Source organism: Macaca fascicularis, chromosome 1, assembly GCF_037993035.2.
Source record: "Macaca fascicularis isolate 582-1 chromosome 1, T2T-MFA8v1.1".
Classification (NCBI taxonomy): Eukaryota; Metazoa; Chordata; class Mammalia; order Primates; family Cercopithecidae; genus Macaca; species Macaca fascicularis.
Window position 1 is genome coordinate 203,815,136 of NC_088375.1, and position 24,568 is coordinate 203,839,703.

Here is a 24,568-nt window from a genome sequence, read left to right on the forward strand (position 1 = left end):
CCTGTCTCAACAAAAAAAAAAAAAAGAGAGAGAAGGAGACTTCTGGTCCAACTCTGTTGTAAGAAATTCCAGAACTACTATAGAAGTGCATATAGTTAAGATTCAAAGTCTCCCCATCTCCCCACTCCCTAGAAATAACGTCTCATAACTGTTTATTGGGTCTCTCCCTGGCTCTTGGTTCTGCGTTTACAGTCCCACGTGTTTGGTGCCTTTTGGGGGAGGTGTTTACACGAATGGAATCATGTTGCTCTGCAGCTTGCTTTTTTCACCTAACAGTGATGGCCTTGGCCATTTCCCAGTGGGATCCGGCCTGGGATAGAGAGGCAGAAAGCCTGCAAAAGCCCTAGAAGAAAGAGAAGAGAGAGGGGTGTGTGTGCGTGCGTGTGTGTGTGTGTGCGTGTGTGCGTGCGTCTGTGCGCATGCGTGTATGCGCTTGCGCATGTGTGCGCGTGTGTGCGTGTGTGTGTGTTGGGGGATGAGGGAGGCATCTTCACAGGTCCCTAGGCACAGTGGAGGGGAACCTGTCAGAGAAGCCCCCATCATCAGTTCATCAGCTCCCAGAGGACGGTGGTCTTTGTCTCCAGATGAGCTCTCTGAGGCAGGATCCACGCCATCTTGTTCACTGCCATATGCCCAGGGCCCAGCATATAGTAGGTGCTCAAGAAATATTTGCTCAATGAATTGAGTCCCTACTGGGCCCATCTTCTTTGGCAGGGTCAAAGACCACTTGGTCTCTGTGACTGTTCCTTTTAATCTTATGTTGAGTTGAATCTCATTTCAACTCATGCTCAGATGGCAATGTCCCCAGATGGACCCCCGGAGATGGGGAGGTGGGGGCAGAGCTCAGGGAGAGAGAGGAGCCCCTCCCCTCAGGCACATCACTGCCCCCTCTGCTGTCGGTTTGCTCACCTCCCTAATTAGGGGGTTGGACCAGCAGATCTCAGGGGTCCTTCCAGCTCTGTTGTCTGCGACTTTCGTCCCACTCCCTCATTTCACGGATGAGGGGTTGAGTCGAGTTTAATTTTGTCAGCTGCCTCAGAAATCCACTGGGAAAAGGGGGGTCTGAAAAGCTGTTGCCATATACTCAGCACCAACTGTGTGCCAGACACCCGGCTGGCTGCGAGCTTTATGGGCCCTGTCTGAATCCTCAGGACATTTCACTAATGAGAAAACTGAGGCTCAGAGAGGGGGATAACTTGCCCAAGGTCACACAGTGAGTCGATGAGAACTAGGGCTGGAACTCAGGCCTCCATGTCCTTAAATGGAGAGCTCGTCCCTCAGTGGACTGAAGTCAGTGAGAGAGACAGAACCAGACTGGAACAAAGTTTTCTCTAGAAACTTCAAGGGCCCATCCCTCATCTTTCCCCAGACAGGCTGACTTCTGTGTCTCAGGCCTGTGGTGCCATGTCTGGAATTTTGGCCAGGAAAGTAGTGGACTTGCAGAATTGGCTGGCAAGGTTGGGCACGAGAGACTTCTGATGGGTTCAGTGGCCCTGAGCCTGGGCCCTACCCTACCTTCTCTCCCAGCCAGCTTCCTGGGGCTAGGGTGGGCGCATCTGCATTATTCAGCCCTTATCCCTCACCCCCCACCTCGTGTGGGCTCCTGGGGTTGGCGTCTAGACAGACAAGAGCATCCTACTGAGAACAGAGGCAGCCCTGACTCGGGGCTGAAGGTTCCCATGGCAACAGCATCCCCCTTCGGCTGGCAGCTACCCGATAAATAAATAATTAGGGGTGGGGGTGGGGAGCGAAGGGCAGGGGGAGGGGCAGCAGGGAGCCTCCGGGGAGGCCCTACTCTGGAGAGCAGAGGGGCCAGTTAGGTTTGAAGTAAGCTGGAGGGCAGGGGGGTTGGCATGGCCAGGTGAGAGAAAGTGGACGGAAAAAAGTGGCCAGATGTGAGAGATTTGGAAGATCCGAGAGCCAGGGCTTGAGGACAGGCTGCAGGAGGTGGGGGACGTGGAACAAATGGGGAGCATGAGGGAGACTGAAACCTAAAGTTTAGGTTCCTAGCTCAAGCAGCTGGACACCTCGTGGAGCCCAAAACACTGGACATGGACCAGGTTTGGGCATGTGGAGTTCACAGTGAGCTGTTCACTGAGTCACTGGTTAGAATGCAGCTGGGGGCTGCACGCAAGCAGGTGGTCACCGGAGCTTGGGTGGGCGTGCATTTCCTGGGTAAGTGTGGCATGAGAGGGCCTGGGATGTAGCCCTGGGGCACTCTAATAGTTAGGGGCCTGGCTGCTCTGGAATGGGGTAGTAGCCGAGGAAGATGGAGAATTTGGTTTTAGCACCTGGAGTGTGCCAAGCACTGCCCTCACCACTGAAAATGTGGCAGTGAAGCACACAAGCAGAAATTCCTGCCCTCACAGAGCTTGCCATCCACTGCAGGAGACAGACCATAACTAAATAGTGTGTAAATAGTGTGTTTGCCAATGATAAGCACAGGCCAGCATGATGGCGCGTGCTTGCAGTCCTAGCTACTCAGGGGGCTGAGGTGGGAGGATCGCTTGAGCCAAGGAGTTCAAGGCTGCAGTGAGCCGTGATCACACCACTGCACTCCAGCTGGGTGATGAAGCGAGAATCCCATCTCAAAAAAATAAAAATAGAAAGTAAAAAACCACCGGGGCACAGTGGCTCACGCCTGTAATCCCAACACTTTGGGAGGCCAAGGTGGGCAGATCACTTGAGGTCAGGAGTTCGAGACCAGCTTGGCCAACATAGTGAAACCCCATCTCTACTAAAAATATAAAAATTAGCCAGGCTTGGTGGCAGGCACCTGTAATCCCAGCTACTCCGGAGGCTGAGGCAGGAAAATCGCTTGAACCCGGGAGGCAGAGGTTGCAGTGAGCCGAGGTCGCGTCACTGCACTCCAGCCTGGGCGACAAAGCTAGACTCCATCTCAGAAAAAAAAAAAAAAAAAGGCCAGGCACGGTGGCTCACACCTGTAATCCCAGCACTTTGGGAGGCCGAGGCGGGCAGATCACGAGGTCAGGAGATCGAGACCATCCTGGCTAACATAATGAAACCCCATCTCTACTAAAAATACAAAAAATTAGCTGGGCGTGGTGGTGGGCACCTGTAATCCCAACTACTCAGGAGGCTGAGGCAGGAGAATAGCATGAACCCGGGAGGTGGAGCTTGCAGTGAGCTGAGATTATGCCACTGCACTCCAGCCTGGGTGGCAGAGTGAGACTGTCTCAAAAAAAAAAAAATCGGCCGGGCGCGGTGGCTCAAGCCTGTAATCCCAGCACTTTGGGAGGCCGAGACGGGCGGATCACAAGGTCAGCAGATCGAGACCATCCTGGTTAACACGGTGAAACCCCGTCTCTACTAAAAAATATAAAAAACTAGCCAGGCGAGGTGGCGGCGCCTGTAATCCCAGCTACTCGGGAGGCTGAGCCAGGAGAATGGTGTAAACCCGGGAGGCGGAGCTTGCAGTGAGCTGAGATCTGGCCACTGCACTCCAGCCTGGGCAACACAGCTAGACTCCGTCTCAAAAAAAAAAAAAAAAAGTAAAAATCCAATCATAAGCACTGTGGAAAAAATTAAGGAAGGAGGGAGGTAGGGAGTTTTGCGAAAAATATAATTTTAAATAATACTGACTCTTCTCGCAGCCCTATGCGGAAGATACTGTAAATCATACCCATTTTGTTGACCAAAAAACAGGCAGAGGTTGGTTAGTGCCATGCCAAGAGTTGTATAATAACCAGCGCACCAGGATTCTGACCTAGGCTTTGCACCTAACCACTAGGTCATCCTGCCTCTGGGACAGTGCCATGGGGCAAAAGCCAGAGAAGAGTGCTGCTGGCAGGAGAGAGGGCAACTGAGGTCAGGTAAGATGAGGACTGAAATTCATCTGCTGAATTTATTATTTATTTATTTTCAACTGCTGAATTTATTATTTATTTATTTATTTATTTATTTATTTTTGAGACAGAGTCTCACTCTGTCACCCAGGCTGGAGTGCAGTGCTGCGATCTTGGCTCACTGCAACTTCCACCTCCCAGGTTCAAGTGATTCTCCTGCCTCAGCCTCCTGAGTAGCTGGGATTACAGGCTCCCACCACCAAGCCTGGCTAATTTTTGTATTTTTAGTAGAGACAGGGTTTCACCATGTTGGCCAGGCTGGTCTCAAACTCCTGACCTCAAGTGATCCACCCACCTTGGCTTTCCAAAGTGCTGGGATTACAGGCACCCCGCCTTATCTGCTGAATTTAATAACAAGGAGGTCGCCAGTGACCTCAGTAAGAACTCTTTCAGTGGCCAAGCAGAAAGTCACTCTGGGAGATAGAGTGGCAGGGAAGGCCATGGAGACCTTTTAGGTAGTTTTAGATGTGAGAATGTTGAGATAGATAAGGCTGATGTCAGCTGGAACGTGGTAAGGAGCTTTTTTCTTTTCTTCTTTTTTGAGACAGGTGGGCTATCACAGCTCACTCTAGCCTCAGCCTGCTGGGCTCAAGCGATCCTCCCACCTCAGCCTCTCAAGTAGCTGGGACCACAGATGTGCACCACCATGCCCGGCTGAATTTTTGTATTTTTTTAATAGAGGTGGGGCTTTTGCCATGTTGCCCAGGCTGGTCTCAAACTCCTGAGCTCAAGCAATCTACCCCCCTGGGCCTCCCAAAGTACTGGAATTATAGGTGTGAGCTATTATACCCAGACACTATTTTTTTTTTTAATGGGAGAGGCTTTGAGCTTGTTTAAGAGCCAGTGAGAAGGATCTGGGGAGAGGGAGAAGCTATGTTTACAAGAGAGAAGGGACTGTGAATGGTGTGGGCTCCTGAGAAGACAAGAGGAGCTGGATCCAGAGTGCAGGTGGCCGGGCTGGGTGCCGTGGCAGGGTAGGGCAAGGCAAGGTGGAAAGAAAGAAAGGCCAGGTGCAGTGGCTCATGTCTGTAATCCCAGCACTTTGGGAGGCTGAGGCAGGTGGATTACCTGAGGTCGGGAGTTCAAGACCAGCCTGGCCAACATGGCGAAACCCCGTCTCTACTAAAAAATACAAAAAATTAAGCCGGGCGTGGTGGTGGGTGCCTGTAATTGCAGCTACTGGAAAGGCTGAAGCAAGAGAATAGCTTGAACCCAGGAGGCGGAGGTTGCAAGTTGGCCTAGATCGCACCACTGCACTCTAGCCTGGGCGACAGAGTGAGACTCAAAAAAAAAAAAAGGAGGAAGGAAGGAATAGAGAGAGAGAGAAAGAAAAGAAAAGAGCTGGGCAGCGCGGTGGCTCACACCTGTAATCCCAGCACTTTGGGAGGCTGAGGTGGGCAGCTCATGAGGTCAGGAGTTCGAGACAAGCCTTGACTAACATGGTGAAACCCCATCTCTACTAAAAATACAAGAGTTAGCCAGGCATGGTGGCAGGGGCTTGTAATCCCAACTACTTGGGAGGCTGAGGCAGGAGAATCGCTTGAACCTGGGAGGCAGGGGTTGTGGTGAGCTGAGATTGCGCCACTGCACCCCAGCCTGGGTGACAGAATGGGACTCTGACTCAAAAAAAAAAAGAGAGAGAGAGAGAAAAGGAAGGAAAAGGAAAGGAAAGGAAAAAAGAAAAGAAAGGAAAGGAAAAAAGAAAAGAAAGGAAAGGAAAAGAGAAAAGAAACAAAAGAAAAGAAGAGAAAAAAGAAAGAAAAGAAAGCAGGCCAGGTGCAGGGGCTCAGGCCTATAATCCCAGCACTTTCGGAGGCCGAGGCGGGCAGATCACCTGAGGTCGGGAGTTTGAGACCAGCCTGACCAATGTGGAGAAACCCCGTCTCTACTAAAAATACAAGAATTAGCAGAGCATGGTGGCATGCACTTGTAATCCCAGCTACTTGGGAGGCTGAGGCAGGAGAATCGCTTGAACCCAGGAGGTGGAGGTTGCAGTGAGCTGAGATTGCGCCATTGCACTCCAGCCTGGGTGACAAGAGCGAAACTCCATGGAAGAAAAAAAAAAAAAGGAAGGAAGGAGGGAGGGAGGGAGGGAAGGAAGGGAAGAAAGAAAAATAAAGAGAAAGAAAAGAAAGAATGAAGGAAAGAAAAAGGGAAGGGAAGGGAAAGAAAAGAAAAAAAGAGAGAGCTGGGTCAGGGGAGAACAGAGATCAAAGGCAGAGAGGACTGATGGGCAGGAACGTGGGGCTTCCTCTGTGAGCACTGGCAGGTGAAGACAGGGATGTGAGGCCTGGGTGACACGTTCTCATCTGTCACTCTGGGACGACAGTCAGGGGGCTCTTTCTGTGTGGCTGGGATGAGATTTGTATTTTAGAAACAGTAACTGAGTGGGGTGGTGGCCATCCTTCCCCTGGCAGGAGATCAGGGAGAAGTCTGTATCCACTGCCCCCAGGAACGTTCACCCCAGCTCACTTAGGAGAGGGATTCAAGAAGCTACCTTGGCTCGGCTTGCAGCTGACCAGGTAAAAATCTCTCCGAAGTCAATTTTTCCCCCAGCGCACATGCATTTGCAATTTTTGCAAAGGAGTAGATTGCTGTTGCGTCTGCACAGTTCCTCCCTTCTAAGTAACAAAGACACAGCAAAGCCAGTTATGATTTACAATCACTGCAGCCCTCAGATTCGTGTTTCGGAGCTGATGCAACCAGGTGGGAAAGGTATTCCTCTTATTTTGTTCCTATTGTTATTTGTTAATTAGCTGCATGTAACTGCTACACAAGCAGAAGTTCTGGAATATTTGACTTGGTTTTCTTTTTCTTTTCTTTTCTTTTTTTTTTTTTTTTTTTGAGACCGAATTTCGCACTGTCACCTGGGCTGGAGTGCAAGGGTGCGATCTCGGCTCACTGCAACCTCCACCTCCCAGGTTCAAGTAATTCTCCTGCTTCAGCCTCCTGAGTAGCTGGGACTACAGGCACCTGCCCCCATACCCAGCTAATTTTTGTATTTTTAGTAGAGGCAGAGTTTCACCGTGTTGGCCAGGCTGGTCTCGAACTCCTGACCTTGTAATCCACCCACCTTGGCCTCCCAAAGTGCTGGTATTACAAGTGTGAGCCACTGCGCCGGCCTTGACTTGGTTTTCTAATAAAAAATAATAACTTTAAGATTGTTTATAAGACACTGAATCTAATTTTTTTTTTTTTAATAGAGATGGGATCTCACTATGTTGCCAAGGCTGGTCCAGAACTCCTGGCCTCAAGCCATCCTCTGGCCTTGGCCTCCCAAAGTGTTGAGATTACAGGTGTGAGTGACTATACCCAGCCTACATCTAAATTTTTAAAATATATATTTAGGACAGGCATGGTGGCTCATGCCTGTAATCCCAGCACTTTGGGAGGCCAAGGTGGGTGGATCACATGAGCCCAGGAGAGTATGAGACTAGGCTGGGCAACAGGGCGAGATCCTGTTCTCTACAAAAAATACAAAAATCAACTGGGGCCGGGCGCGGTGGCTCACGCCTGTAATTCCAGCACTTTGGAAGGCCGAGGCGGGCGAATCACGAGGTCAGGAGATAGAGACCATCCTGACTAACACAGTGAAACCCTGCCTGTACTAAAAATACAAAAAATTAGCCGGGCGTGGTGGCAGGCGCCTGTAGTCCCAGCTACTGGGGAGGCTGAGGCAGGAGAATGGCCTGAACCCAGGCGGCAGAGCTTGCAGTGAGCCCAGATCGAGCCACTGCACTCCAGCCTGGGCGACAGGGCGAGACTCCATCTCAAAAAAAAAAAAAAAATCAACTGGGTATGGTGGGATGCGCCTGTAGTCCCAGCTACTTGGGAGGCTGAGGCAGGAGAATGGTGTGAACCCAGGAAGCGGAGCTTGCATTGAGCTGATAGCATGCCACTGCACTCCAGCCTGGGCGACAGAGCGAGATTCCATCTCAAAAAAAAAAAAAAAAAAAAAGATTTGTTTAAATCTGCACTCACCATCAGAGGAAGAGATGGCCTTTTTCAGGCCTGGGTCATAGCCCTGACTCCCCGGTTTGTACTGATTTCCTGTCCCCCTCCTCTACTAAGTAGGTCCTGAGTTTCAAAGGGGCAGGGACCACAACTTCTTCACTCCTACATCCGGGAGTTAGCACAAAGCCTGCCATAGACTAAATGTTCTGTGAATAAATAAGTGATGAACCCTGGCTGGGTGAGGGCATGTCAGATGTCGGATGGATGGATAAATGGGTCTGGCTGGTTATAGATAAATGAGTGAATGGTTGCTGGGCGTGAGGATGAAGGAAGGCCAGAGCCATGCCGAGAGTGGGAAGAACAGCCTCCACTCCATGTCAAGTGGAGAGAGCAGTCCCTGTGGGCCAGTCAGGGAGGCCTTCCTACCAAAAGAGGGAACTGAGCTACACCGTGAAAACTAAGGAGGACTTGGATAAAGGCAAAGGGAGGCCCGGAGCAGTGGCTTATGTCTGTAATCCCAGCATTTTGGGAGGCCAGGGCAGGAAGATCACTTGAGGCCAGGAGTTCAAGACTACCCCAGGCAACATGGTGAGACCCAATCTCTACAAAATATTTTAAAATTACCCAGATGCAGTGGCACCTGCCTGTAGTCCCAGCTACTAAGGAGGCTGAGGCAGGAGGATGCCTTGAGCCCAGGAAATTGAGGTTGCAGTGGGCTGTAATCACCACATTGCACCCCAACCTGGGCAAAAGTGCAAGACTCTTTCTCAAAATAAAATATAAAATAAAAAATAAGGCAAAGACGAATGAAGGTAGGTCTTCAACTGTTGTTACAGCCTCTTGGGGGCAGGAGCTGATGGGAAATACAGGACTGAGCCAGATCCTAGTGGGCCCTCAGTGCCAAACTAAGAAGCTTAGACTGTTAAGCCTTCTATTAATTAGCTGCTATATATTAAGTCTAATTGTCTGTTAGTTTATGTGATATCTCTATATCCCCACAACAACTTCTCAAGAGAGGGATTATCTTCTCTATTTATAGTTGAATAAATAGATTCAGAGAGGGAAAGTGACTTGCTCTAAGTCACACAGCAGAGCCGGAATTTGAATCTGAGTTTAAGTGACTACCAATCTGCTACTGCTTTAAAAAACAAAACAAACAAACAAAACAAACTATCCCTCTCTGTTTTCTATCAATAAGGTCACAGAGAACAGAGGGGTTTTGAGTAGGTGCCAGTTTGGGTGGAGATGATATCATCTTTTAGGTGGACTTTTTTTTTTCCTTTTTTTTGAGACAGAGTCTCACTCTGTCACCCAGGCTGGAGTACAGTGGCGCAATCTCAACTCACTGCAGCCTCTGCCTCCACACCCAGGCAATTGTTCAAGCAATTCTCCTCCCCTAGCCTCCACACCCAGCTAACTTTCGTATTTTCAGTAGAGATGGAGTTTCACCATGTTGGCCAGGCTGGCCTCAAACTCCTGACCTCAAGTGATCCGCCCACCTTGGCCTCCCAAAGTGCTGGGATTACAGACGTGAGTCACCGCGCCCAGCCTTAGGTGGACGTATTTGGCAGGGTGCCTCAGCTGCACCGTGAGCCTGGATAGCTCTGTCACAGCCTCCTCCTCCATCCTCTGACGGAGACCTTCTCCCTTAGGGCCAGGTAACAGCTGAGTCAAGAACATTGAGCTGGACCCCAGACCACCAAGGCTCCCAAGGCCAGGCAGAGTCAGGGTGGAAAGAGGAAGAGTGGACTAGAGGAAGAGTGGCATAGGAGCAGCAGACAGAGACTGTGACCGTGACAGAGGCCCCTGAACAAGCTTGGGGAGTTTCTCCCCCAAGGCCAGCAGACGATGGAAGTCAAGGCTGGAAGGGCCCTTGGAGATTACCTAGTCCAGTGACTTCCATGCATGGAAGAGGAGCCCCAAACCCAGCGGGGAAAGTGGGCTGCCCAAAGTCACCCAGGAGTCAGAGGCAGACTTCCCACCACAATTTACACTTCTTGACTCCCTTACCCATGCCAAGATGGGAAAGGTGGTGCCAAGATAGGACAGGTGGCTGAGAAAGGCCTATTCTGCCACCAACCTGCTGTGTGACCTTGGACAAGTCACTTCCCCTCTCTGAACCTCATCTTCCCTTTCCTCAAAATGAAATAATGATTCCAGCTCTGCCGTTCTGCCAAGGAGCATCCAGTGAGAGATGAGCTTTACAATCTGCAGATCCCTGGGAGGGGAGTCACCATCAAGAGGCAGGCTGGTGCCAGGTGGGTAAATGCCAAGGTTGGGCCTGGCACCACCAGGCTTCCCTCACCACCTTGCCCAAGCCTGCAGCTTCCTTGGTCTCTGCCCAAGCCTTGCCATCTGTGTGGTAGCATCAGCTCCACCTCCTCCTGCCTCCCTGCCTGGAAAAAGGCTTCTTATATCTCCTCACTTTATCTGAATCTTCCCTCCCCCTCCCCAGCCAGACCCTCTTCTCTCCTCTTCTGTTGTAGTTAGGGCTCTTCGTTGCAAATGACAAAAATCGGCAGGACAAGGAGGGAGAACCAGCTTTAGGCATGGCTGTATTCAGAGGCCTGAAAGATGGCACAGGACATTCCCTTGTGTGTGTTCAGTCTTCCTCCCACACACACTCTCTCTGTACCTTAGCTATGGCTTTGTCCTCAGGCAGGCCATCCACCTGAGGTGGCCAAGGCAGCCACCAACAGCTCCAAGCTCACACCACACCCATTCAGGTATCCTGGCAGGAGAGCAGCTCTTCCCGATTGTTCTAGCAAATATCCAGGGTGATTCTCAGGGGCAGAGCACAAGGTGAGCGCCTATCCCTAAATTCATCGTTGTCTTTGATTATTTGGCTAGACTTGGCTCACCTGCCCACCCCAGAAACTAGAAATGAGTGAGCCCCACTCAAGCCATGTGGACAGAATGGTAGGAGGTGGTTCTTTAAAGCAAAATTTGGCTGGGCCTGGTGGCTCACGCCTATAATCCCAGCACTTTGGGAGGCTGAGGTGGGTGGATCATTTGAGGTCAGGAGTTCGAGACCAGCCTGGCCAACATGGTGAAACTCTGCCTCTACTAAAAATACAAAAATTAGCTGAGTATGAGGGCAGGTGCCTGTGGTCCCAGCTACTCAAGAGGCTGAGGCAGGAGAATTGCTTGAACCCATGAGGCGGAGGTTGCAGTGAGCTGAGATAGCCCCACTGCACTGCAGCCTGGGTGACAGAGCAAGACTCTGTTTAAAAATAATGATAATAAATATTTAGAAATAAAAAATAAACGACCATTTTATTTAGTTCATGATTCTGTGGGAAAGCTGGGAGATTCTTCTGGTCTGGGCTATGTGTCTCTGGTCAGCTAGTGATCCAGGGTGATCTAGCATGGCCTTGCTCACATGGCTGATGACTGATGGGCTGTCAGCTGGGGTGCCTTCACTCTCCTCCCCGCGGCCTCTCATCCTCCAGCGGGTCAGCTGGGGCTTGTTCACAAGGTGGTCTTGTTACAAGTGAAGCAAGTGGGCAAGCTCCAAAGCACACCCATTTTTTTTCTTTTCTTTTTTTTTTTTTTTTTTTTGAGACAGGGTCTCACTCTGTCGCCCAGGCTGGAGTGCAGTGACATGATCTTGGCTCACTGCAACCTCTGCTTTCTGGGCTCAAGCAATTCTCTCACCTAAGCCTCCCGAGTAGCTGGGACTACAGGCGCACACCACCACACCTGGCAATGGTTTGTATTTTTTGTCGAGACGGGGTTTCACCATGATGCCCAGACTGGACTCATGCATTTTTCAAGCCTTTTTCAAACACGTTTGCATCGTGTTTGACAAAGTCCCTTTAGGCAAAGCAAGTCGCGTGGCCAAGCACAGCATTAGTGTATAAGGGCACTACGGAAGAGCATGGAAACAGGAAGAGGAGGATTTGAGGCCAATTTTGCAATATATTCCAACTCCCTCAGGGAAAGGGAGTGAAAAGCATTTTCTTCTCTGTAGCCCATGGATGTCATGGGCCAGGGCAAGCTGCAGATAGGGATCCTTGGAAGAGGTAACTGTGGCTCCAGGACTTCCCTGCCCTCCAAGGCTTGGAGTGACAGTCTGGATTCTGACCCCACTGTCTTCCCCACACGGAGTAGATGCAGGAGCTTGAGCTGCTAGAGGGAAGGGCCTCTTGTTGGGAGGAAGGTATTCTGCATCCTGGCTCCTATCACCTTTCAGCCCATCCCAAAGTAATGACCAGGCTTAAGGACCCCCAGCATCCCTTTGGTAGTGAAGGACTGGATGGTTCTGAGACTTACGCCTCATCACCATGGTAACTGGTGCCACCTGCTCCCCAAGGTCAAGCAGGAATCCCTGTCCTTCCCTTTCAGGGGATGACTGTGGCCTCAGCCTGTCTCTTCCACAGGTGGCTGCGCTGGAGCGGCAGATCTTTGACTTCCTGGGCTACCAGTGGGCTCCCATCCTAGCCAACTTCCTGCACATCATGGCAGTCATCCTGGGCATCTTTGGCACCGTGCAGTACCGATCCCGGTACCTCATCCTGGTACGGCTCACCTAGCCCCTTCCCAAGCCAACTCCTCTCCTCACCCCTGCCCACTCCACCCCTCCCTGCTCCTCAAAACCAGAACTGCCTCCCAACACTGGGGCACTGGTCTTGGCTCCACCCAAAGCAAGATGGGGTGAATGTGCACAGCCCAGTGCTTCTTTGCTCAGAGGAGACAGGGTTGTTTTTTTTTTTTTCCTGAAGAATTTTTTAGGGAAATAATCCAAATATAAACAAAATGGATCATGTAGTGAGTGCCTGGCATGTGCCAGGCACGCTGCTAAATTTCACGTGCTTCATCTCATGTCTGCAGTAGCCCTGTGAGGCAGACCTTACCAGCTCCGTTTTCCAGATGAGGAAACTGAAGCTCAGAAAGGTTGTGAGTCTTCCTAAGGTCACACAGCTAATGAAAGCAAGGCAGGATTAGAACATCAGATCTACAGTGAAGGCTCCTGCCACGGCACTACACGCCCTCACTAAACCGAGGGACGGGCGCAGGGACACAGGAGGGGTGGGTTTCATCTTATTTAGTTTCTCAGGAAGCTTCAGGAAGGCTTGGCATTTGTCTGTCCTGCCCAGTGTACATCAAGGATGTGGTCTGGAGCAGCTAGTGTGGCTTTGAGGTCAGTGCCTCCCTGCGCTCCAGTCCCAGGAGTCTGGGTCTCTCTCCTCCTCCCCGACAGCCTCTTCCCAAGTCCTGGTCCCTAATGGTCTCTGTCAAACTCCTGCTTTCAGCTAGATTCACCCATATCGCCTGCTGTTCCTCAGTGACCTCTTCACATGGCCCTCTTGAGCGAAAAGGCTTTTCACTAGATTTACTGCATACATGCTTGACACCTACAATCACAATGACATGCAATGTCATGCTGCCTCCAGAGCCCACGCACACTCATTCTAGGACTTCTTTCCCCACCTCCGCAGGCTCAGCTCCCAGAAGCCAGGTGAACAGGACCCTAACAAGGCTCTCTCTCATCTGACGTAAGAGAACCCTTCTCTCCAGTTCTCAGGGAAGCCCCAGGCACCACTGTCAACAACACTGTCTGCCAGCTGACAGCCACTAGAATTGCAGGCACAGGACTTGGGTAGCAGCATCCAGCTCTCAAATCTACCCTAACCTCCTTTCCAGCTCACTGCCGTGGGTGGAATGCTGTTCTCCCCAGAGGTGGCCACATTCGGGATGTGGGAGAACTGAGGGGCCCAGGGGCCTCGGTGTTGCCCTAGCAATGCAGCTCCCAGTCCCTCCCATCCCAGCCCTCTCCCTCCAGACAGATGGAAAGATTGCCGGAGCAGGGCAGATCCACCTGTGTCATTCAGGTACAATTTACAGAGCAAGGAGGGGAAGGAGGAAAGTGACAGAGTGAGGGCATCCAGGGCCCAGGCTGGACTCCCTTTCTATGCTTGGGGCCTCACTGTCGTCTGCTCACCCCAGCCTTTCTCCAGGCCCCATCCATGATCCTGCCTCCACCTCCCCTGGTTCCCTTATATCCAGACTCCAGCCACAGCCATGTGAGAAGATGTCACACTCATACTCAGGAAAAAGGCTGCAGGATAACCTCCTGTCTCTTTTGGTCTGAAGTTCCCAGCATCCACTGCCCTCCAGCCTGGGTGACAGACTGAGATTTTGCCTAAAAAAAATAATAATAATAATTAAGACTTTTTTTTTTTTTTGAGACGGAGTTTCACTCTTGTTGCCCAGGCTGGAGTCCAGTGGTGTGATCTCAGCTCACCACAACCTCCACCTCCCAGGTTCAAGCGATTCTCCTGCCTCAGCCTCCTGAGTAGTTGGGACTACAGGCATGCGCCACCACGCCTGGCTAATTTTGTATTTTTAGTAGAGACAGGATTTCTCCATGTTGGTCAGGCTGGTCTCAGACTACCGAACTCAGATGACCTGCCCACCTCGGCCTTCCAAAGTGCTGGGATTACAAGCGTGAGCCACTGTGCCTGGCCTCTTTTTTTTTTTTAAGAGATGGGTTTTCTCCATGTTGCCCAGGCTGGTCTTGAACTCCTGGGCTCAAGTGATCTGCCCACCTCAGCCTCCCAAAGTGCTGGGATTACAGGTATGAGCCACTGCACCTGGCCCATTTCCTATAGTCTTAACGGGTTCATCCAGCTATTCTGTGCTAGGCATTGGCATTGCAGTGGTGAGCCAGGCAGGCAAAGTCCTCGCCCTCTAGTGGCTTACCACCTGGAACATGTTTCTGAAAGGGTCATCCGAGTTACAATCCCCTAGGGATTGCTTAAACAGCTTTTAAACAGCATCCCTAGAAATTCGGAATCAGTAGGTCTAGAGGTAGGACCCCAGAATCTGCATTTTTGACAAACATCCTTGAATGATTCCAGTATTCTAGAGACAGCTGGTCTAGAGGATGTTGTTAGCAGAGTGGATGGGATTAGCTAGCAGAGAACTTGGATTTGAGTGGCAGCCCTACCTCCTCCTAGCTGTGTGATCTTGGAAAGCTTAAACTTCCTTTCAGCTTTAAATTAGTTTTCTCTAAAGAGAGGGCAGTGCTAACCTTGCAGGGCTGTTGTAAGGCCTGATGGGTGTGTAAATGATTTGTAGGCTACACTGTGCTCTCTGAGTGAGGTATTCTCATAATTTCCCCTGCCCAGATCTCCTCATCCCTGAGCTCTGTCTCCACTGACACTCCCCCTACCCCACTCCCCAGGCCCCACCCTGATCCCACCTCTGCTTTCCCCAGTATGCAGCCTGGCTGGTGCTCTGGGTTGGCTGGAATGCGTTTATCATCTGCTTCTACTTGGAGGTTGGACAGCTGTCCCAGGTAAGCCTCAGGCCTGGCAGTGCCATAGGGCAGAACCTGACCATTCCCATCCCCTGCCCCAAGGGTATTGTGTTATAGGACCAGAGCATCATGTCTTGAAGAAGCCTCCCTCTCCTTACACGCCCAAATAATCTGTGTGCCCCATTTTCCACCTACCAATCCATTTCTGGCTACCTCAAACACAATGATGGAGCAGATAAGGCTGAAGAGCAGCCCATGTGAAGATGAGCCAGGGGTCCCAGTTGATCACAAGCTCAGTAAAAACCAACAGTATGTGGTAGCCCAGAAAGCTACTCTTAGGCCCCACTAATAGAGGTAGAGTATTCAGAGCAAGGGAGGTGAAAATGCCACATGCTTTGTACTGCTTAGATCACAAAGATTTGGCTCTAATTCTGATCAATATTTTTCAGAAGGGAAAGAGACTAGAGTTTGTTTAGGGAAGATTGAGCAGACCATGTCACACGAAGAACTGCTGAAGAAAGTAGGACTGTTTCACTTGAATAAGAGCAAGCCCAGAGAGACACGACTTCTATTTTTAGATATAAAGGAGACAAAATATGTGAATTTAAGAGCATTGGCTTTGTAGTTTGACCCTGCTAGGTTCCAATCCCAGCTCTGAAAGCTTCTAGCTATATTGCCCTGGGCAAGGGGCCGATCCTGTCTGAGCCCCAGTTTCCTCATCTAGTAAGTGGACATAAAGCAACTGCAACTTCATGTGGTTGCTGAGGGGATAAAATAAGATCGCACATCTGAGTGCTTGGCCCCTGGTCGGCAGGCAGTGAGTATTTACCTGCTGAATGAGTGACTGCATGGATGGGCACCTGGGTGCACACCCTGAGTAAGAACTTCCAATCTAGGCCAGCCCTTCTCCATTTAACAAATGCGGAGACTGAGGCCCCAAAGGAGAGGTTCGCCCAGGGTCGCACACAGTGGGAGCAGCGGAGAGACTGAATGGGCTGTGAAGGGGCCTGTACTGAGGATTTCACCTGTGGCTGGGAAATTGTTAATGTTCCTTCCAGCTCTGAAAATTCTGAGGCCCCTGTGAGTCCACACAAACCCCTTTCCATCTCAATGAGAAAAGAGTGAGGCCTGTGTGGTCATCAAGTGCCACCTGTTGGCCAAATATGGACTTGCAGGTGCAGACTCCCTGAATCCCTTTACCCATCAATATGAAGTCTCCCTGGGCTGGGGGAGTAGCTCCCCCCTCCCTCTCCCTCACATTCGGTATCCCAGGCTCCTTTGCCCCCAGGACCGGGACTTCATCATGACCTTCAACACATCCCTGCACCGCTCCTGGTGGATGGAGAATGGACCAGGCTGCCTGGTGACACCTGTTCTGAACTCCCGCCTGGCTCTGGAGGACCACCATGTCATCTCTGTCACTGGCTGCTTGCTTGACTATCCCTACATTGAAGCCCTCAGCAGCGCCCTGCAGATCTTCCTGGCAGTGAGTCCTTCTGTCTCCCACCCTACACACACTTCCCGATCCCTTTCTTTAGCTCTAGTTAAGAGGGGATGATGGGTCGGGCGCAGTGGCTCACACCTGCAATCCCAGCACTTTGGGAGGCCGAGGCGGGCGGATCACCTAAGGTCAGGAGTTCAAGACCAGCCTGACCAACATGGAGAAACCCCATCTCTACTAAAAATACAAAATTAGCCAGGTGTGGTGGCACATGCCTGTAATCCCGCTTACTCGGGAGGCTGAGGCAGGAGAATCGCTTGAACCCGGGAGGTGGAGGTTGCAGTGAGCCAAAATTGCACCATTGCACTCCAGCCTGGGCAACAAGAGGGAAACTCCTTAAAAAAAAAAAAAAAGGGGGGGATAAACCTAGGTTTTCCACCTGTCTGTCCTTTTGTCTGCATCTGTTTCCATATCCTGTACCACCTTCCCTCACCCCTGCCCCAGCGCCTATGCAGGGAGTGAACAGGTTTAGTGAATAGGATGAGGCATCAGACTAGGAATCAATCCTGGGTTTAAATGCTCAATACACCCACTGCGTGACTTTGGACAAGTCACCTGCCTTCTTGGAGCTTGTTTCCTTATTCACAAAAAGGAATGACAATACCAGCCTCAGAGTTGTGAGAATAAAAAAGTAACCCCAGTGAGCGTGGTGCCTCAGGCCTACAAAGCCAGCTACTTGAGAGGCTGAGGCAGGAGGATCGCTTGAGCCCAGGAGGTTGAAGCTGAAGTGAGCCATGATTGCATCACTGCACTCCAACCTGGGTGATAGAGTGAGACCCTGTCTGAAAGAAAGAAGGAAGGAAGGAAGGAAGGAAGGAAGGAAGGAAGGGAGGGAGGGAGGGAGGGAGGGAAAGAAGGAAGAAACAAGAAAAAGAAAAAGAAAGAAGGAAAGAAAGAAAGAAAGAAAGAAAGAAAGAAAGAAAGAAAGAAGAAACTAACTAAGATAGGAGTAGTTCCTGTTTCTAGAAGGGCCAGCCCTGTCCTAGGCACTTTGTACCCACAAAGTCACATAATCCTCTTTCTTCTTAACACACCATAAGTCCAACTGGGAAAACTGAGGCTCAAAGAGGTAAAATGATTATTTGCCTCAAGTCACACTTTCAGAAGAGTTAAACCATGTATGTTTGACTTTAAGGTGAAAACATTTAACTGGAAGTTGTTACGGGTTTGCCTTCATCCTGGCATGCCTCCTCCCTTGCCAGTCAGGGCGTACAGGGCCCTGCAGGGGGTGGAGGAAGAGGTTCCCACTCCTCCTTCCCTCCCTGACGTGTCACCTCCACTCCCAGCTGTTCGGCTTCGTGTTCGCCTGCTACGTGAGCAAAGTGTTCCTGGAGGAGGAGGACAGCTGTGAGTAAGGCGCCCCTAGGGAAGAGGGGAATCTTGCCCCGTACCTTCAGCACCCTGGACAGAGGCCTGTGACGGGCCGTGGCGGGAGGGAGCCCAAGTCACTGGCCCCTTTCGAGGGGAAGAGGCGGCTGGTGTGGAAGGCTCTGAATACCAGCCCGTTCCGGGCTGGGGTCCAGACGTCCAGGTGCCCAGTCCCTGGCCCCAGCACCGCCTTTCCCCAATCTCGCTCCACGGGGACCTCATCAGAGGTCTTGTCCCCTTTAGAGGCTCGAGCCCCGCCCCCAAGAGCCTTCTCTCCCATAGGACCGCCCGGCCTCCCAGGCCCAAGCCTTAAGGATTGGGGCCTGACCCTCCGCTGGCCCGGCCCCGCTGCCTCCAGACCGCCAGAGGCCCATCCCTCAGGGTCCAGCCGAAGCCCCGCCCCAGGCCCTGCACGGGGTCTGACCCTCGCTCCTCCCCTCCTCACGGCTTCTCTGGCTCCGCTTCCTCGGGTGGGGGTCCTGCCCTCAGATTCCCCACCTTCAGGACCCAGTCTCCCTCTCCTCACCCCGCCGCTGAACTCTAACACGCGCCGCCCCCCTTCCGCAGTTGACTTCATCGGCGGCTTTGACTCCTACGGATACCAGGCGCCCCAGAAGACGTCGCATTTACAGCTGCAGCCTCTGTACACGTGGGTCACGGCGCCCTGCTGGCTTGGGGAGGCCCGGGCGTCAGGGTTGCGAAAAGGAGGGGACGGAGGAGTGGGCAGGGCAACCGGGTCTCTCCGACCCCATACTTTTGAGGTCCACTGTCCCTAACCTGCCTTTGTTTCCCGCAGGTCGGGGTAGCCTCTGCCCCGCGCCCACCTCGGCGCCTCGCCTTGGGCCCCTGGACTGACCCCAGCTGCCTTGGGCTCAGGCCAAGGCGCAGGCGCGCCCCCTGGTGGCCCGCGCGCTCACTGCAGCCTGCGCCCGCCCCCGGGTCTGCAGCCGGAGACGCGGATTTGGACTTGGACTTGGCCTTGGCTCTTCGCAGCCCGGACTTCGGAGGAGTGGGGCGGGGCGGGGGAGGGGCACCGCGGGTTTTTTGTTTGTTTATTTGTTTTTAATCTCAGCCTTGGCGTGAGCTGGGACCTTCCTCTCTTCTCCAGCCTCTCTTTCACCCTTCACCCAGCATCCTGCCCCCCTGTCCAAAAACAGCAGGACATCACACCCATCCCATCCCACCACACTCACTCACCAGCTCTGGGGAAAGCTACTCTGAACTAGGAGCAGGAGTCCTGGGTTCTAATCGCAGGTCCAACACTGACTGTGATGTCTGGCTAAGCCCTTGCCATCTCTGGGCCTCGGTTTCCCCTCCTCAAGTGATTAATTCCTTAGCAAATGGACTCTTTTAGACTTCTCATTTAACTCAATTCCCTGAGCTAGACTGGGATTAAAATTCCCATTTTGCAGTACATTAAAACTGAGGCCCAGAGATGCAATTTGCTTGAGGCCACACAGCTAGATTTTTGGTGGAAGTGGGCCTTGAACACAGTGTACTTTCTGCAGTTTCTGACTGTAAAACCCACGTCTGCTCTCTGAGTTCAATTTCAAGCCCCCCTCCAGCTTGGACCCATGTGGTCTCCACCATATTCACACACCACCGCCACCACTTGCCAATGCCTCTCTTAAAGCAATATACCCATTCGTTCTCTTATTGGGAACCGGATGGACAGAGCCCTAAATTCAGCCCCACCCACAGAGAAGCCTTCCTACGCTCAGCCTCTGTCCACCCTTGGCAAATCTTTCAAGCTCTCTCCTCCAGGAAAGTGGGGCCCCAACTCAGTCACCCCACCCCCTTCCAGGTCCCTGAGGCTGGTTCTACTGTATCCCCATCCCCTCCACAACTCCACTCACCCCTGATGGCTCCATCCACCTCACCAGTTGGAAGGCTTGTGGTTCCAGAGGGGAGCAATGCTGGTCAGCGCTGCCCAGACTCCAGTGTTTACAGATCACCAGCGTTTACAACCAATTCAATGGCCAGAAGCCTCCTCTAACAAGCCCACAAGGAGTTCTGAAGGGGCAGATAGGGGTGTGAGTAGTGGGGGAGTCAGGATTGCCAGCACCCTCACCCTTCCTTGGGGGCAAGTAGAGGCGAGAACACTTTCCCCACCTCCCTCCACAGACACTCCTGAGGACCCTGCATCCCACACACTGCCTGGTGTGTCCATAGATGAGAGGATCAGGCCTCAGCATTTCATCTGTGAAAGAGGTGTGGCCCTGGGTTAGAAAGGAGGGCAGGAGGCATGGAGGAACTGGGGGGACACCCAGATGGTACGTATGGTTTGCACACCTGAGCCTGTCTGGTGACCACTTCGCTCCTCGCCCACTACCCTCCAATCTATCATTCCCTACTCTCTACGGCCAAAATATCCTGAGCAAGGCTGACAACCCCACCCCACCATCCCAACTGCAAGCAGCCAGCCCCAGGAGTTCCTCTGGCCCCCACAGGCATGGAGCTCCTAGCTGCTGGGTACAGCTCAAGAGGGGGGCAGCTCCCTCAGGCTAAGCTGCTGCCGTTCACTGGGCCAGCCCTGCTTCCAGCCCCCACTTCTCTCAACCCCACTCTCCCAGGCCCCTTTCTACTCAACGGGTGCAGCCACTGGTGCTTTGAAGCCTTTTGTTTTTATAAGATGGTTTTTGCAAGGGGACCAGGTTCTCTTTTCACTGGGACCTTGCAAGGAGGGGAGTGCTCTCCTGGTTTCTGTGCAGGTGGGTTGATTAAAGATGGTGTTTTCTTCTCTATCTTCCTGTCCTGCCCGTTGGGTCTGTAGAACTTTCTAAGTGAGAAGTCCCTACACGAGGGCAGGCAGGGATGATTTGATGTTGACGCTATCAAATATTCCTGGGGTGGCCAGGCACGGTGGCTCATGCCTGTAATCCCAACACTTTTGAAGGCTGAGGTGGGCAGATCACAGAAGGTCGGGAGTTCGAGACCAGCCTGGCCAACATGATGAAACCCTGTCTCTACTACAAATACACAAATTAGGCAGGGGTGGTAGCGGGCGCTTGTAATCCCAGCTACCCAGGAGGCTGACGAACAAGAATCACTTGAACTCGGGAAGCAGAGATGCGGAGAGCTCAGATGGCGCCACTCTACCCCAACCTGGGTGATAGAGCGAGACTCCGTCTCAAAAAAAGAAAGAAGAAAGAAATCCTGGGGCACTGGCCTGTGACTCTGAGTGGGTGTGTGGGTATGCAGCTTTAGGCAACTCACTCTCCCTCTCTATCCTTATCCGGAAAAAAAAAAAAAAAAAAAAAGCAGAGGTCAAACAAAATCAGTGGGTTCCCAAATGTGGCTTCATAATCCCTTAGAGATCTTCCTACTTATTTTCCTGATAAAATGCATTTAAAGTTTATGCTTCCAAATATCCTTTGCATCTTGGCTCTTCCTGAGAATTCAGTTCCGGGTGTGGAATGAACTGACACACAGTGCTTTAGACTCAGGTTCCTGCATCCAACCTTTGATATCCTGGATACTTTTCTGGGGATACAGCCCAAGAATCAGTATTTAGAATGTTTTAATTTGTGTGTCGGGGGGTATGTGGGTGAACAGGTAATATGTATATAAGGTCCGGGAGTCAGAAGGTCCCAGTGGGATTATATACTCATACCTTTTTTCATATCTTTCCAAGGATAGGCCTTTTTTTTTTTTTTTGAGACAGAGTTCGCTTTGTCACCCAGGCTGGAGTGCAGTGGCGCGATCTCGGCTCACTGCAAGCTCCACCTCCCGGGTTCACGCCATTCTCCTGCCTTAGCCTCCGAATAGCTGGGACTACAGGCGCCGCCACCATGCCCGGCTAATTTTTTGTATTTTTAGTAGAGACGGGGTTTCACCGTGTTAGCCAGGATGGTCTCGATCTCCTGATCTCGTGATCCACCCGCCTCGGCCTCCCAAAGTGCTGGGATTACAGGCGTGAGCCACCGCGCCCGGCAGCCTTTTTTAAATTATACAATTTTTGGTCAGGCATGATGACTCATGCTTGTAATCCCAGCACTTTCGGAGGCAGAAGCAGGAGGACTGCTTAAGCCCAGGAGTTCCAGACTCACCTTGAGCAACACAGGGAGACTTCATTTCTTAAAAAAAAAAAAAAAAGTAAAAATTAGCCGAGCATGGAGTGGCACATGCCTTTAGTCCCAGCTGCTCAGGAGGCTGAGGCAGGAGGATCACTTGAGCCCAAGAAGTTGAGGTTGCAGTAAGAGCTGAGATTGTGCTGCTGCACTACAGCCTGAGAAACAGAGTAAGACTGTCTCAAAAACAAACAAAATTACACATTTTTTTTTTCTTTTTCACACAAATGGCAACGTATTCTACTTACTCTTTGACCCTCTGCTTCTTTTTTTCCCCCCTTGAGATAGTCTCACTCTGTCGCCCAGGCTGGAATGCAGTAGTGCAATCTGAACTCACTGCAACCTCCACATCCCGGGTTCAAGCGATTCTCCTGCCTCAGCCTAATGAGTAGCTGGGATTACAGGTGCCTGCCATCACCCCTGGCTAATGTTTGTATTTTTATTTTATTTATTTCTTCATTTATTTTTAAGATGGTGTCTCACTCTGTTGCCCAGGCTGGAGTGCTGTATTTTTAGTAGAGATGGGGTTTCGCCATGTTGGCCAGGCTAGTCTCGAACTCCTGACTTCAAGTGATCTACCTGCCTTGGCCTCCTACAATGCTGGGATTACAGGAGTAAGCCACCACACCTGGCCTCTTTCACTTAATCTTGGAACTCTTCCCCCAATAATTTCTGTGGAGCTTCCTCTTTTTCTTCCATGGTGACAGGTCTTGATGCAGCTGGCAAGTAAGAATCAGAAGTCCTTACATAACGGCGCCCCAGGTCAGTTATGCAAACACCTGTGGACCACTCCTGACCATGGGGTCCAGAGGAAAACAAGTCACAGACACAGAACCTCCAAGGAGCTTCTGATCTGCTGATAGTCAATGCTGAGGGCACAGAGTAGAGTGAAAGGCAATCGTTAACAGGAGCTCAGGAGAGAGATCTGAGTGCCCCAGCAGAGGCAACAGCATGAGCAAAAGGGTGGAAGTAGGAAAATACATAGTGGCCAGGGTAAGAATAGTTGGAGATGAATTGGTTGGAGAAGGCTTCAGTGGATAACATATTCGTTTCCTATTTCTGTTTTTCTTTCTTTCTTTCTTTCTTTTTTTTTTTTTTTTTTTGAGATGAGAGACAGGGTCTTGCTCTATCACCCAGGCTGGAGTGCAGTAGCATAATCATGGCTCATCGCAGCCTTGCCTTTCTAGGCTCAAGTGATCTTCCCTCTTCAGCCTCCTGAGTAGCTGGGACCACAGGTGTGTGCTCAGGAGGATAGCTTGAGCCCATGAGTTTAAGGCTGCAGTGAGCTCTTATACCACTGCACTCCAGCCTGGGTGACAGAGCAAGACCCCAACTCTCCCATCTCTCTCTCTTTTTTTTTTTTTTTTTTTTTGAGACAGTCTCACTCTGTCACCCCAGGCTGGAGCGTAGTAGCTCGATCTTGGCTCACCGCAACCTCTGCCTCCCGGATTCAAATAATTCTCATGCCTCAGTCTCCCCAGTAGCTGGACTACTGGCACATGCCACCACATCCAGCTAATTTTTGTATTTTTAGTAGAGACGGGGTTTCACCATGTTGGCCCAGGCTGGTTTTGAACTCCTGGCCTCAAGTGATCTGCCCACCTCAGCCTCCCAATGTGCTGCGATTACAGGCGTGAGCCACTGCACTTGGTAGAGACCCAATCTCAAAAAAAAGGGAGTTGTATCTCGGTTACCACAGTCCTGAATGTTGAATCAATGCATCAGCCTGACGTGATAGCAATGGGGACCTATTGAAGGATTTCCATCACAAGTTAATCAGTTAGAGCCATACTTTAGAGAGGGTGGGCAGGGCTGGAAGGTTAGGCTAGAGGAGGAAAGCAGGAAGCAATGTTCTGTCTGCAAGAGACCTCGTGTGTCTCACTTCTGCAGGTAGGCGTGTGTCTCAGGGTTATGTGTGTGATGATGAGCACTCTGTGTATTAACTTGGGAGAGCTACTACGGTAATGATCAGCATGAACTGCAGCAGTCAAGCAGACCTGGATCCAAATATTAAATTCCCCACTCTGGAACCAGTCGAACTGGTCTTCCCAGGCAGTCCAGTGGAGTTTCCCCAGCTCCTGCCATCCTGAGGCCATCTTCCAATAACCTCTGCATATTAAAATAATCCAGGTAGGGCTGACCATCTTCCAATAACTGCTGAGTCATAAAGGTGCCCATGGCATTCTTTGAAGCAATGAAATGTGAATTGACCCACAGTGCATTTGACAAGCACAACAGTCTACTGGGACTTAGGGACATAATCATGTTTTCTTCAGTGCATTGGAATGTGGGTCTTGCAACTTCTAAACAGATTAGGGATGAAGTAGGTCCGGACACCAAGGCCTCATTCCTTTCTAAGAAGATTCATTCCAAAGGGCCTGGGCAGTGGTTATCAATCTTGCAGAATTTTTTTTTTCTTTTTTGCAGATGGAGTCTCACTCTGTCACCCAGGCTGGAGTACAACGGCGTGATCTCAGCTCACTACAACCTCCACCTCCTGGGTTCAAGTGATTCTCTTGCTTCAGCCTCCCAAGTAGCTGGGATT

The 24,568-nt window shown here is 51.2% G+C and overlaps 1 protein-coding gene across 6 annotated transcripts in view; it reads left to right on the forward strand.

The window, feature by feature from the left end:
- The window catches only part of NKAIN1 (sodium/potassium transporting ATPase interacting 1), a 60,870-nt gene extending 40,173 nt beyond the window's left edge, over positions 1 to 20,697 (forward strand). For 2 of the 6 annotated variants that reach the window (XM_045376144.2, XM_045376155.2), the window contains 6 exons: positions 12,203 to 12,340; positions 15,043 to 15,123; positions 16,373 to 16,570; positions 17,872 to 17,932; positions 18,521 to 18,602; positions 18,750 to 20,697. In XM_045376144.2, the coding sequence (XP_045232079.1) occupies positions 12,203 to 12,340; positions 15,043 to 15,123; positions 16,373 to 16,570; positions 17,872 to 17,932; positions 18,521 to 18,602; positions 18,750 to 18,759 (570 nt within the window). In that variant the 3' untranslated portion in view covers positions 18,760 to 20,697. Of the gene's footprint in view, positions 1 to 12,186; positions 12,341 to 15,009; positions 15,124 to 16,372; positions 16,571 to 17,871; positions 17,933 to 18,520; positions 18,603 to 18,749 lie in introns of all 6 variants that reach the window. The other 4 variants (XM_045376150.2, XM_065526073.2, XM_045376146.2 and 1 more) reach the window with 4 other exon arrangements.
- Positions 20,698 to 24,568: the final 3,871 nt, after the last annotated feature.